This window comes from Crassostrea angulata, chromosome 8, assembly GCF_025612915.1.
Source record: "Crassostrea angulata isolate pt1a10 chromosome 8, ASM2561291v2, whole genome shotgun sequence".
Lineage (NCBI taxonomy): Eukaryota > Metazoa > Mollusca > Bivalvia > Ostreida > Ostreidae > Magallana > Magallana angulata.
The window spans coordinates 39,807,733-39,823,052 of record NC_069118.1 but is presented as its reverse complement, the minus strand read 5'-3'; the positions used below and the strand labels follow the sequence as shown (position 1 = coordinate 39,823,052).

General features: G+C 32.7%; 1 protein-coding gene across 2 annotated transcripts in view; it reads left to right on the top strand.

Annotated features, from left to right (window-relative positions):
* The window catches only part of LOC128159557 (GTPase IMAP family member 7-like), a 22,315-nt gene extending 14,660 nt beyond the window's left edge, over positions 1–7,655 (top strand). The window contains exons 5-6 of one of the 2 annotated variants that reach the window (XM_052822674.1): positions 3,899–3,964; positions 5,777–7,655. In XM_052822674.1, coding sequence (XP_052678634.1) covers positions 3,899–3,964; positions 5,777–6,663 — 953 coding nt within the window. In that variant the 3' untranslated portion in view covers positions 6,664–7,655. Of the gene's footprint in view, positions 1–3,895; positions 3,965–5,776 lie in introns of both variants that reach the window. The other variant, XM_052822672.1, reaches the window with a different exon arrangement.
* Positions 7,656–15,320: the final 7,665 nt, after the last annotated feature.

Genomic DNA, 15,320 nt, shown 5'->3' with positions numbered 1-15,320 from the left:
TTATAAAAATCGTGACCCTCGGACGAAAACTGGGGCCCCAGGCCGGGTTCAAAGTTTAACATAGAAATACATAGGAAAATTTTTTTAAAATCTTCTTCTCAAGAACCACTGCACCAGAAATGCCAATATTTACACAAAAGCTTGTATACATAGTGAAGATTCTAAATTGTAAAAATGGTGACCCTCGGACCAAAACTGGGGCCCCAGGCGGGGTTCAAAGTTTAACATAGAAATACATAGGACAATGTTTAAAAATCTTCTTCTCAAGAACCACTGCACCAGAAATGCCATATTTACACAAAAACTTGTATATATAGTGAAGATTCTAAATTGAAAAAATGGTGACCCTCGGACCAAAACTGGGGCCCCAGGCGGGGTTCAAAGTTTAACATAGAAATACATAGGAAAATGTTTAAAAAATCTTCTTCTCAAGAACCACTGCACCAGAAATGCCAATATTTACACAAAAGCTTTTATATAAAGTGAAGATTCTAAATTGTAAAAATGAAGACCCTCGGACCAAAACTGGGGCCCCAGGCGGGGTTCAAAGTTTAACATAGAACAACATATCGAAAATGTTTAAAAAATGTTCTTCTCAAGAACCACTGCACCAGAAATGCCAATATTTACACAAAAACTTGTATATATAGTGAAGATTGTAAATTATAAAAATCGTGACCCTCGGACGAAAACTGGGGCCCCAGGCCGGGTTCAAAGTTTAACATAGAAATACATAGGAAAATTTTTTTTAAATCTTCTTCTCAAGAACCACTGCACCAGAAATGCCAATATTTACACAAAAGCTTGTATACATAGTGAAGAATCTAAATTGTAAAAATGGTGACCCTCGGACCAAAACTGGGGCCCCAGGCGGGGTTCAAAGTTTAACATAGAAATACATAGGACAATGTTTAAAAATCTTCTTCTCAAGAACCACTGCACCAGAAATGCCAATATTTACACAAAAGCTTCTATATATAGTGAAGATTTTCAATTGTAAAAATCGTGCCCCTCGGACCAATACTGGGGCCCCAGGCGGGGTTCAAAGTTTAACATAGAAATACCTTAGGAAAATGTTTAAAAAATCTTCTTCTCAAGAACCACTGCACCAGAAATGCCAATATTTACACAAAAGCTTGTATGTATAATGAAGATTCTAAATTGTAGAAATCGTGACCCTCGGACCAAGACTGGGGCCCCAGGCGGGGTTCAAAGTTTAACATAGAACTACATATGAAAAATGTTTAAAAATTTTCTTCTCAAGAACCACTTCACCAAAAATGCCAATACATACACAAAAGGTTGTATACATAGTGAAGATTGTAAAAATCGTGACCCCCGAACAAAAAGTGGGGCCCCAGTAGGGGTTTAGATTTTAACATATGTAGGAAAATGTTTTAAAATCTTCTTCTCAAGAACTATAGTGCAACTGTTTGGGATATTACTATGCATACATGTACATCCTTAAATAATGTAGATTCAAAAAATTGTAACTCCCGGACAATTGATGGGCACCAAGAGGGGTTCAAAATTTAATCATTTTAAAAAACATAAAGGAAAAGTCTAAAAATTTTCTTCTCAAGAACTACAATGGTTTAGTTTGTGGAATTTCTATGCATGCATCATTCGCTTATGTAGATTCCTAATCGGTAAAATCGTGACCCCCGGACCAATACTGGGGCCCCAAGATGTGGTCAAAATTTATTAAAGAAATATAAAGGTAACATGTTAAAAAATCTTCTTCTCGAGAACTACAATGCTTCAATTTGTGAGATAACTATCATGCATACAACCTTGGATAATGAAGGTTCGACAGTTTTAAAATAGTGACCCCTGGACTAATACTAGAGACCCAAGATGGGTTTAAAGTTAAATGTAGAAGTACCGGTATATATGGAAAATGTTTAAAAATCTTCTTTTCGAGAACTACAATGCATCAATTTGTCAGATAACTACGTCAGCACCCTCAAATAGTGTAGATTCGAAATTATAAAAGCCGTGATCTCAATCTAATACTGGGGCCCCAAGAGGTGTTCAAAGTTTAGCATAGAAATATAGAGGGAAAATGTTGAAAAATCTTTTTCTAGGGAACTATAATGCTTCAGCTTGTGAGATAACTAGGCAAGCATCCTTAAATAATGTAGATTCCAAATAATTAAAACTTTAGCACTGGACTAATACTGTGGCCCCAAGAGGGGTTCAAAGTTTAACATAGAAAGATATATTGAAAATGTTTTTAAAAAGTTTTTCTCGAGAACTATAATGCTACAGTTTGTGAGATTACTATGCAAGGATCCTCAAATTGTGTAAACTCTAATGTAGTGGAACCAAGAGTTATCTTTCTTGTGTTCTGTACAGTCTGAGAGTTATTCCTCTTGAAGTGGAACTCTGCTATGTTCAGTTTTTCAGGTTGTGTACGTGCGGTCCCACCGCAGTGCTTCACATTTTCATTCCTATGTTACTATTTATGTTGTTCAAGCCAACCATAAACCTCGGACCATAATTTGGTCCCCAGAAAGGGGTTAAATGTTTAAAATAGAAAAAGCATAATTATGCTTCGAAATGTAATGTTACAAGGAACTGCTGTTCAGGTGAGCGATGTGGCCCATGGGCCTCTTGTTGATCATCCACCGATTGTTGTCCGTCTGTCCATCTATCAAACTGTTATAGAGTTATACATTAGCAGTTCCTTATACCCGACAATTGAGTCATTTCAAACCATAAATCATGATTGGAATTCGTTACACAATTAACACTTAAGAACATATACATTCATTTAAAATAGAGAAGAATTTGATTGCGTGGGATGTTTCGAAGTTTGTTTTCCAAGAGAAATGAAAAGACCAATGTACGTTTCAAATCATTTACGGAAACTTTAGTCATACATACTAATACTTTTTTATTAGTGGGAGTCAATATATGTGGGTTACCGAAATGTTCTTAGTTTGTGGAGACGCAATTTCGTCGGTAGCAAGTTCGGGTTAATTTTAATGAATATTAAACAAATGCTCGTTTTTTAGTTCGTGGAAATGTAAATTCGTGGGAATTGGTTTTCCACGGAAGTCAAGAATTTTCCCGTAGGAAGAAAAATGATTCAACAGAAGTGTACATGAATCTGAAATTGAAAAAAGAGGGAATTTTTATCAACTGTAGATAATTTACATTTGTCAAGTGAGTTTAGAAAAAAGGGCATAGCAAAACAAAGTTCTATTTATTATTATCATTGTAAAAAGCAACAGAAATTAATTCAATTTTCAATTCGAGTATCACTAATGAGTTCTCATGATTTATGATGATATACATGTGATTGCGTCCATGAAAAAAGGTGCTTATGAGATTTTTTTTTTACCACACAGAGAAATGATTTCACAAACATGTGACATAACGTTATAACGTCGTCTGAAAGACATAAAAGATATAATGTGTCTTTTTTTATCTCGTATAATTTTATACCTATTGTTCATTAAAATTTTACATTATTGTTATAAACTCTGATTATACTCTTTTTGCAAATTTGTTAAACTTTTTCTGTCTTTATATCGATATTAGCTTGATTAAAAAGTGGCTTTGATTTGGACAGGAATTGATTTTTGTTATTTTGTTATTGATATTAGGTGTCTACGTACACCTTTCTTAAACAACATATTTCTGGCATGCCTAAATAGCCAGAGTTCGTTCAAGCATATGATTTTTTACTATCATTGTTATTGTATTTTTTTTTACATTGGAAGATAGTAGATTACTCTAATTAATATCAAAATTTTTGTGCATTTAAATATTTGTACAAACATATAGTAAATAACACATGCAAAATATGCCTCAGATTGCAAAAGTATTTTCAATTGTTACTTAAATCAAGCTGACTAAAAGATTACTTTGTTCAATTTTCCCAAAGCAGATTCAAGCAGTGACGATGACAATGCTGATTCATTCGGTAGTCCCCAGATTGACATTGCCAGCAAAGGTTTGTAATTTACGAGTACACATAACTTTATTCTAAAATAAATACAAACATATGCACAAGCGCGCCATATGCGATTTGTGGTTTTGTTTTTTTACCGATTTTGTGGATTCTACATGTACTTATATTACCAAACGAGTTGTTTTATACGCACATATCGGCAAGATTGCATTTTTTTCTAAAAATACAAAAATACATGTCCCCTTTAAAGTTTTTCCATTTAGAATAAGACTTCGCAAAATTAATGTAAGCATGAAAGTTTTTCACAGTATTACATTAATTGCTAAGAAAGTAATATCAGTTTTGCTGTGTTCGTTAAAGGAACATGGTGATGCACAAACCCATGATTTAGCAAATTTCGAATTTTTACATGATTTCCACATATTTTATATATCATATGAAAAGATAAACTTTTGAAAAATTACGGTGTTCAAAAGTAAATAAATCAAATTAAAAGAGAAAAATAGAATTACGCGTTGGGCTTACACAAAATATTGAGTTTTGTTTTCTCTTCATAGCCACGCAAGCGCAGGGGAATGTAAATACAGCGTTACATATATTCTGAGCCAGAAACCTCTCATTGAAACATGTTGTCTTCAAGGGCTATATATTTACTAACTAAAGATGAATTATCTACATATAAATGCACATTTCTTACCACAGCCATCGAATAGCTTCAAATTTAAATCTTTTTTTCATTGTAACTATTTTAAGACATACATCGCAATCACGTGACACTAAACCAATGTTCAAAACAACTCGGTTTGTTTACATGTGCAATTTTTGGATGAGATTTAATGATTTGTTGATTATTAAGTGATGACTTATGATGCACGAAACCTTCCGTATGATGATATCTCGAGTAGCTAGTTTCATTTCCGTTGTCATAGTCAAAAAGTAAAACATCTATTTTGAGTCACCGTGCCACTTCAAGATATAAACAGAATAAAGCAAAGAACTATGTGCAGGATAATGTGTTTTTATGCCCCAAAAATCAAAGTTATGAATAGAGATTTAGAAATTTGATAAAAGATGGGTTAATAAATATATATAGACCAGTTTAATAGAGATAAAATGCCTAATCAAAGTCATAATAAAAAATATGATATGTTAAAAACGAGCTAATTTTTAAAAGAGTACGTATTTCAGCCAAAACTGGGGAATTTCTAATCAGTTTTTTGAAAAGGAATCATCATGTGCATGCTTACTTCAACACTATTTTTAGATATGATAATGTGCAATCATTAGATTTCGTGGTGGCTCAATTTCGTGGAATTTGTGGGCACCTCTTATCCACGAATTAACATCCTCCGCGAATTAATGGGCTATAAAGTCATATATTCTTTTGTTGGTATAAGAGAATACACGAAATTACGTCCCCACGAACATGCAAAAAATAGACAATCCACGAAACTTGGCCCCCACAAACTTAAAGTTTCCACAGTATGCAAAATAATATTAACGATAATATATGTAAATATGGTTAATTGAGCAACACTGTGCTCTATACCTCCTACTCTTGAATTTGGAGAATAACTGATGAAATTTTCATTCTTTTGAGAAAATGCGGGAAATTGCCCACTTACGTGACGTCAAAGAAGCACATGGAATGATCAATATTGAAATCCCTTTAAATTTCTGTAACAAGCATAATTTTTCAGTTTTATGTTTTATCAAAATATCTTTTTGATATGATTTTTTTTCATCAAATTCATAGAACACGGGGACAAAAATTTGACCTTTTCGCATATAGTTCTTTAAGTAACAATCACCAATTGTCCAGGTACACTTGTTAGTGATGCTCTTATATTTCAGTTCCATTGTATCAGAGGAAAAGAGACAACACAAAGGACGAAATTAGAGTGGCGCTTATTGGGAAAACAGGATCTGGGAAAAGTGCCACTGGAAACACCCTTTTAAATAAAAAACCATTTCCATCGATCTTTTCGTTAGTCTCTGTAACAAAAAGATGTTCACAGGGTTTTGCCAATCGATTTGGCAAAAAAATTGTTGTAGTCGATACACCTGGAATATTTGATACAGAACTAACAAACGAAGAAACTCAGCAGGAAATTGCGAAATGCATTGGTATTACATCACCAGGACCACATGCATTCATTTTGGTATTGAGTCTTGGAAGATTTACAGAGGAGGAACAGAAAACCGTGGATCATTTTGTTAAATGTTTCGGCAATACTGTGTATCAATATTTCATTGTTTTATTTACCAGAAAAGATGAACTTGAAAAACATAATATGACTCTTGAACAACATTTGGCTCAAGTTCCCAACTCGCTAAAATCGTTTATCAAAAAATGTGGGAACAGAACCCTAGCTTTTAATAATGAGCTCAAGGGCGAACAAAGCGAGGCACAAGTAAAAGAACTTTTGACTATGATAGAAACAAATGTGAAAAGAAATGGTGGCAATTGCTATACCAATGAGGCATATATTCAAGCTGAAATTCAGGTTAAAAAAATGGAAGAAAAGATAGTAAGAAAAGCCAGAAAGGAGGCAGAAGAAAAACTAAAAGCATTGAGAGAATCAGAAGACAAACCGAAAGCAAAGGCTGAAGAGGAGGATGTTCTCAGAAAATTACGCGAAAAAGAAGAGAATGCCCGTAATGATGCCAGACACGAAATAGAAGAGAAAGGGTTTCTTCCACGGGCATGGAGTTACATACGATCTTGGTTGCCGTTCTAAAACTTAAAGGCTGATACATCAGAGATTCGCTAAGTCTGAGTCTTAAGTTTGTATACTGACTGAAAATTGTTGTAACCTATTTCGATAACAATATACAGTGTGTCGTGTTATGCTTTAACCTCTTATTCCCTACAAAAAGTAGTTATTCATTTTTATGTGTTTGTTAAACATGCATTGGTGTTTGATTTGTTGTGTTATAGGAATTTTAGCATTTTTCATAAATGGGTATTGATGTGGATTGCAAATAAATTAGTCAAAAAATAATGAAGTTGATACTTTCTGAAATCCTTTAATTATAATAATCGTAAAAAAAACTAAAAAAAAACCCAATTTTTAAAAATACTAATATGTTTATTCTACAGATACTTGATAGTCAATCATATTGTAGTCATATATCAAAAATTTCCCTAAACAATGGAATTCAATTTTAAGAAATACAATAGCAAATGATCTTTTCACTTAACCATTTCATATTTTTATGATGAAATCGTTAAGGCATGTATTTTAATCATATGAAATTTTATGTATATATCAAAATGTAGATGTATATCCTGATTTTGCAATTAAGTAAGATCGATAAAAATGTTAGTTATTAATTGCTTTGATACATGTAGGCTTTGTCAACGCGATCTATTGTATATCTAATAAAAATGAAGCCAAAAATATTATCATCAGTGTTAAACGTCCATTTTCACTATAAGATAAAGCTTATTTCTATCTTGTTATAGTTTTGTATATATTATCTCAACTTTTTTTTAAGAACAAGGTACAATTTCAATAATATATTATATTTCCTGTTCAAAGGTGATTTTTGTGTTAAAAAAAATACAAAAAATTAAAATGTAACATTTATTTACACAAGAATACAGTGTACCTACAAATTAAGAAGCTATGAAGAATTGCCAGTTGTTGTAAGACTTTCAAATGGGCAATTGCGATTTCATCAATTGTGTATTTTCCCGTATGTTTTTATTAAAACTGAGCAAAACACACCAATTTATCAGTCGTTAATATATATATATATATATATATATATATATATATATATATATATATATATATATATATATATATATATATATATATAATCAAAAAAGAAAAAGAAAATTAACAGTTCCAAAGTTTCTATTCACTAGCGCTTTCTGGATTTACATCCTTCTTCAGGTGAATGTACATAAGTTAAGTTTTCTCTTAAAAAAAACTAAAAAAAATTGTTGCATTTTTCATCATTGCTGACTACATCTTAGGAATATGACAAAATATTGAAGTCATTTCTCTTTTTTAAAAAGTGGATTAAAGTCTCTGGTGAAAGAATGGGAAATAATTTAAAACGCGGTTAATTAACATCATGGCGAAAACTGTAGGACGAGTTCATCATGCATCGCGATCAGATATTTTGGATCGGACATCTTTGTTTAATACAAACAAGTTAATGAATAGAGATGATTCAGAACGATTTGATGAGAGTTTAGTGTTGATGGAAAGAACTTTCTAGAACGGGATGTTCAAGAACGCATGTTAACTAATTAACGTCAGGGCAGAAAGTGTTGCGCGAGTTAATTAACTAACGGGCTTATACTTTGGATCTGACAGCTTTACAATAAGAAAATAAATATGCATACTTTGGCGTTTACATTTTCATACCACGACAGATCGGTAGTAAATTCTATCCATTAATTTATAAACAATCATGACAGATTGTGTTCTACGTATACATATATATGGATAAATGATGTATGTATAAAACGTGGAGATTGGGTTTGCTTGTAAGGACGCACGAGACGTTTCTCAATTAAAGATAGTTTTCCTTCAAAGCTAATTCTTCGGTTTCAACGCAAGGGACAATAGGTTTCCCCTAACCATAGAATTCCATATACAACAGCACACTGTCAGCTACAAACTGCTTACTGCCAAATGCTTTCTTTACCTCTTTATTGGGTTAAGCGCCTGTGCAGACATTTATTTTAGGATGGAGGGATTGATCGATTAATAGCCTTTATTTTATTTAACACATATCAAACACAGATTAACAACCATCTGTCAGCCCTCAATCACTGCATTCCATATCATCTGCCATATAACCTTAAATAACAACTAGCGAGCGAGCTTAAAGTGCCACGCCACTGCATGATCCTACTCATTATATTTCCTGATCATGTGACCCGAAACCTAATCGAGAACATATGAAAACCCATTACGCACATAATTTCAAGTACATTAACTCGTGTTCACCACTTTTAGAAGACATGAGAGATAGTGGAGTTTTTGAGTTGTCTGATGCTATCCATATACATGTAGAATGTTTGAGATTTTGTTTCATTCCTGTCATCCAGAATGGCCTTGAAAGAGTGATGGACACATAGAATAATCATATATTTAGAAAACAAAACACATTTTGTCCATCGGGTCGACCATCTTTTTTGTATAGCAACCCAGAAGTATTTTGCTGTTGTGATATGAAAAATGGGTGTAGATCTAAACATGCTTGACATGTTTGAAAATATACAATATTGTTTCTAGTATCCCCTTGCGCAACTTGCTGCAAAGAATTTGCGTTTGGGATGATAGATTATGAGTGACCGGCAATATTATCCAAGGCATTTAAAACGTGTTTTGACCACCTTGGTGTGAGCATATTAAATTAAAACTCTACAGTGTAGGGATGTGGGTTAAACATATATGATTTTATTTTTACAGAATTTATGTTACTCCATTAAACAAAAAAAAAACGTTATAAGGTATCCCCAAAAATGCAAAGCCTCGTGCAACGTGCTTGGGAGCAGTAGACTTAGATGCAATATTGTTTCTAAAGCAATTTCAGACACTCGTTAGATGGACAAAGTGTTTTAGTTTTCTAATTCTATGATTTGTCGATCACTCTTTCAAGGGCATTCTCGATGACAGAAATGAAACAAAATATTAGACTTTTACATATGGATAGCATCAGACAAATCAAGAACTCCACTATCTCTTCTGTCCCTCAAAAGTGGTGAACACTAATAAATGCAATAAAAATTATGTGCGTGATTGGTTTTCATACGTACTCGAATTGTTAATATTTGGTTTTGTGTTAACAAAATAAAGGCCATTTTTATAAATTTATCAATCTCTCCATCCTCAAAAAAATGTATGCACATGCGCTTAACCCAATTAAGAATTCATTTGGCAGTAAGCAGTTGGCAGTAAGAAGTAAACAGTTGGCAGTAAGCAGTTGGCGGCTGACAGTTGGATGTAGTATATGGAATTCCATAATTCCATACAGAACAGTGCATTGTTGTCACAAATTTCTAACAGTGAATACTTAATGGACTTGGCGAAATTACACGAGATATAAAAAAGAGTATTATTCTTTGACTTAAATTTCGATATCAACTTATAGATTGAATTTTCCTTTGTTTTTTTTATCGGTTTATCTTTTACTGAAGTAAACATGTCAAATATTATTACTAAACTAAACAAAAAGAATTCGAAAGAAAATATGGTACATGCAATAAGAGAGTAAATTTAAGTTTGTTTTCAATCTAGAGTAGCATTACCATATAGTTTGAATTTCTTATGCTCTTTTATCTCTTAGCTCTCAAATAGCTACATGGTTCGTACAATAATACAATACAATAATACATTGCATTGTACGACTATACCAAATGGGCATTTGCGCTTATTCCTCCATATTCCCCTAGTTTCTTTCTTGGAATAAAAAACAAACTACAAAAAGGTATTCCTTGTTGAATAAAGCTCTTAAAACGAGAACTGAAGTATGCGATATTATTTTTGTAAAAAACTTTGTCAACCCTAAAGCATTTTATCACCATAGTATTTAACGTGTTAATAAGACCTAATCAAATTCGGTGTAACACTCATCTACAAGATGAACACCGTTTCCCTTGAAAACGATTAACTACATCTACAATGTGATATTCCTTTATCGAAAGTGCTTTCAACTGTAGTGTTGCAGTTATATATTAGACTGTGGAAACCGGCCTGGGTAGCTTAGTGGTAGAGCTCCTGACTAGAGTTGCAGGGGTTTTCAACTCTTGGGTTTGATTCCTTTTCCAGCAGTACATATTAGTATATGTATATGCTAATTCTTATTTCAAACTTTATTAATAGGATGAACATCGGAGTAACAGTCCTCCACAAAAGTTTGTAAAGAGAAAAAATGACGCTATAGAGAAATATTCCTCTGTGGAAAATACTCATTTGACGAACACTAAAATTTGGAGTCGCATTCCTCTATAAAAGGTTACAAACGAAAAAGAAGCCCTTGGGCCACATTGCTAACATGAACAATTGCATTATATCTCTTTAATTGTTAGCTCAACTTAACCGAAGGTTCGACTGAGCTTTTCTGACCACTGTTTGTCCGTTGCCTGTCCATCTGTCTGTAAACTTTTCACATTTTTTACTTCTTCTCTAGAACCACTGGGCAAAATTTAAGAAAACTTATTACAAAGCTGTCTTATGGGAAGAGGATTATGATTTGTGTAAAAAAGGGCTAACCCGTTTTTAAAGGGAGATAATTGCAAAATAGTGAAAATATGGTGCATGTCTTAATAAATCCTTCCTCTTGAGAACCACTGAACCAGAAATGCCAAACATAATACCAAAGCTTGTATGCATAGTGAATATCCTAAATCACTAGAATCGTGACCGCTGGACCAATGCTAGGGCCAAAAGAATGTTTTAAAATTTACATCTAAATACCGGGCTTGATCCAAAAGTAACGTTACAGATGCAATAAAATCGTGAAAAATCCGCGTAAAGTGACAAAAACTTGCGCTTTGAGATATCTACCCTATTCAATTCAGATCTGAAAATTTTAATGCTTTATTATAAATATTTCTGAAGATAATGTATTTTGTAGAGCCTGAACCATGGATGGTCGCCGCACGCTAGCGACTTCATTTCTAGACTTTTCGCGTTCTTGTAGAATTACGTAATTTAGTGGTCTGTGAAAATTGGCCACGACATTGATGCTCTTTTTTTTTATATATATATTTTTTCCATAAAGTAACTAATTACTCTTTTTATAATCGATGGGGTAGTATATGAGATATTATTTAATGTGCGATCAGTTTGTTGAGGTCTCTTCAAGAAGTCATGAACGTAGCTTCGAGATATAGCTCATGACGTAAAAACCAGTTTTAACTTTCCTTCAGAGCGTATATCTTCGATCTAATTTTTTTAATCATGTGCTTTTATTATATATTGGAACCACGTTCAGGGTACTCTGTTCACTCGCTCTCAATTTTAGACTGATATGTCATTTCCAATACACTCTAATGATATCTTTCAATCGAAGCAAAAAATGCCTCGTATCATTATTCGATGTCCAGTCTTTTTATTTCTTGATCTAAAGACAAAAGGCATTGCGTAAATATCCGAAATGTACAGTCCCTAATTTTTTAAAACAGTTTAGAAAAAGTCTATGATACATCTGTTTTCAAAATATTGCGTTGTTCGTTTTTTTTTCAAATTTTGGAAGCATGATATTTATGCATAAATACAAACCTTAAAAAAGACGTAAATTCATGACGCGGCGATGTCACGTACGAGGGTTGTTAGAAAAGTTCGCGAACAAAGTGATTTACGGCTAAATTATTGTGTAGTTTGTAAGAAGACGTATGTTTTATTAAAAGAAATTAGGTATGCAAAAAAAAAAACCATATGATTTTGAAGATGTTTTCAAAAGATACAGCGACACTTAGCAATATGGTCTATGGGCTTGTGTTGAATAGTTGTCATATTAGAATTAATGACCTTTATTTAACAATTTACGTACTAAACAATTATATGAAATATCAAAATAAAATAACATAAAATTCTTTCATGAACCAAAGAGGAATAGCTGTATTTTGAGCGTACGTATGACCAGGGGCTCGTAACATAAAGCATGCTAAGATTTTGACTTAAGTAGGGTCATAAGTAGGACTTAGGCGGAATCTTAGGACCTACATAAGTCCTGCTTAAGTATGTCTTATACCGTAACATAAAGCAAACTTAGCAATGTCTTAGCTAAGTCATGTTTATGTTAAAAAGTAAAAACGTATTTTTCATTTCTTTTGTCGAATTTGAATGTATTGGTTTTTATAAGATACACGTGCATGACATCTTTGATATTTGATGGGGTAGATGTAAATGTACAGACACAATATTCAAGGTGGCATGAGTATATATACATATGTGCCTAAAATTTTTAAAAAGCTCAAAGCGATGGATCTCGGAAAATATATTCAGTCTGTTGTTGTTGCTTATTTGCTTTGACGAATATTCACTATCTTAGTCGTTCTCGAAGACTGCCTGTGGCGTAATATAGCGATGCCGTTATAACTTGATATACTTGTAATTATATAGTGGATTTTTTATTTTTTGTTCTACCTCTTACCTCACCAATAAGGCAATTCACATATTCTGGATATAATTTCTTCATTAAGTCGATATATTGAAATTAGGCAATCGTCGTCTTTAAAATCGCTAAGGATTTTTCTGTCTTCGAACGTCGTTTTTTAGTTTCACGTTTCGCGAGTTTATATATGCAATTACTGCTTGTAAACCGACCATTACGTGTTTACAACCTATTTAGCAGTCCACCTGCATATCACCAGTTTATGGAAAATGTTACAGATCATTACGACCACTATTGATATTTATTTTAATCAAATCAAAAATTTTATATTGGTGAATATTAAGATATTCATTCTGTGTAAATATCATAATGTGATTAATACTCTGTAATCATATGCTGAATTGAAATAATTAACAATAAAACTTCTAAATGTATGAAAACATTACTTAAGACATACTTAAGTCACCTCTACCGATCGCCTAAGTTTTGGGTAAATTGTCTTAGCTAAGCACTCTTCTAGTTACGGACTTAAGTCTAAGAATGTACATAAGTCCTACTTAAGCACTGTCTTAGACTTAAGTACCCTTTATGTTACGAGCCCTAGATAATTTCAGCAAAGAAAAAAATGGGAATTGTACAATTTTTTTTTTAAAATATAACTCCTCCTCTAAACATCAAAAAGATGCTATTCATAAAAATTATAACGAAGATTTTGTTCTTTTTCTCCGCTTATACTATATTGGGGTTGGATGGTTGTTGTCGTATTAGACTACAAGTATATTGATATCCTCAAGAAAAAGAGCTCCTTTAAAGATATAAAAAATATTCACATCGGAGATTGCATATAACTGGTAATGTCATTTACAGTAGCCTAGCGTCGCATTCAGCATTGCTGGCGTTCAAAAGCGGCTGCCCAAATTTATTATCCTTACAAAATAAATTTTGAAGCTTGAGTACTGGAGCGATCTGATACAACTCTGAACAATCCTACGTTAATTATTGTTTAGATTAATGAGTGGAATATTAATATAAAACAGCAAAAACGAGCAACCTGGTGTGTTCTGTTTATTAGACGAAAGCGCACAAGAGACATTGAAGTATTCATATTCCGGCAGAAATAAGGTATCCAGAAAAGTAGTTGTAATGTCTTTCTATATGTCTTGCATGACCGAGGCGTCTAACCCATACATTATCCCCTTTCTTCCAATTCAGTACCACCGATCCTGAACCAGTTTCTGGTGAATAAACAGACGAAGCGATCCTCAAAACCGGACGGCCATTGTGTACAATTACAACAGTTATCCCGACTTTGCTGTTGGCCCGTACTGAGCAGGTAAAGACATATAGCCCTTTTCTTGGAGCAGCAAAGTGCCCTGACCATCTTTTATAGCCGTTTCTAACATTTGTAACGACATTGTCATATACTATTGCATGGTCGTTTTCCAGATAAGTATTCTGGGATAAAATCGCGCTGAAACCTATAGCAGGATTGGATATTCCTAAAATGATAAAATTATTTTGCATTATATGTCAATGCCATAAAAATAAAAAAATTAAAAAATTAAAAAAAAACACTTTCCGCAAAGAAACAAGTTAAAGAAAGACAGGAGAAACAAGAGATAATTTTTTTTACAACACCTTGATCGACAACGGTTGAAAGTAATATGAACGTCGCAGTGAAGAGAAACGTGTTCATTTTTTCAAACGTTTACCTCTTTCAGTTCGATCTGAAATAAAGAAATAAAAACATTAATCAAATTGGATAATTACATAAAGCAACAAGCTTTACAAAAATTTAAATCAGCCGTGAATATTTCACATAAAGTTTTAAAATTAAACACTTCAAAACGCATTAAATTCAAGTTATGTTCTCTCTCTCTCTTTCTCTCTCTCTCTCTCAATTTTCAATTACTCTTTCATTTGGATCAAAAAAGTAAATCATTAATATTTCATAATCAGTTCGCAGCAGCTGAAAAAAGAATTAAAGAAACTATATGTATATAGGTTCCATTTCACTTTCTTTTAAGTCATGTCCTAGTCAATTAGTTAATTCAAACCAATAGGTATGAAACAAAATCTGCTCTGATTTAAAAATCCAGTAAATAAATTTTTCAGTCAAAAGTCAGTTCTTATGAATAAATGGTATCAAAGCACTAACATGAAATGCATTTAATTTTATAAATGTGAATAGTCAGAAATATTATTTTTGGATATATTTGTGAAATTTCCACCAAAAATATCAATAATTATTTTCAAAAGGTATTTTGTGACATTTCAATGATAAGGTTTTGCTTTAGACTATATTTACAAT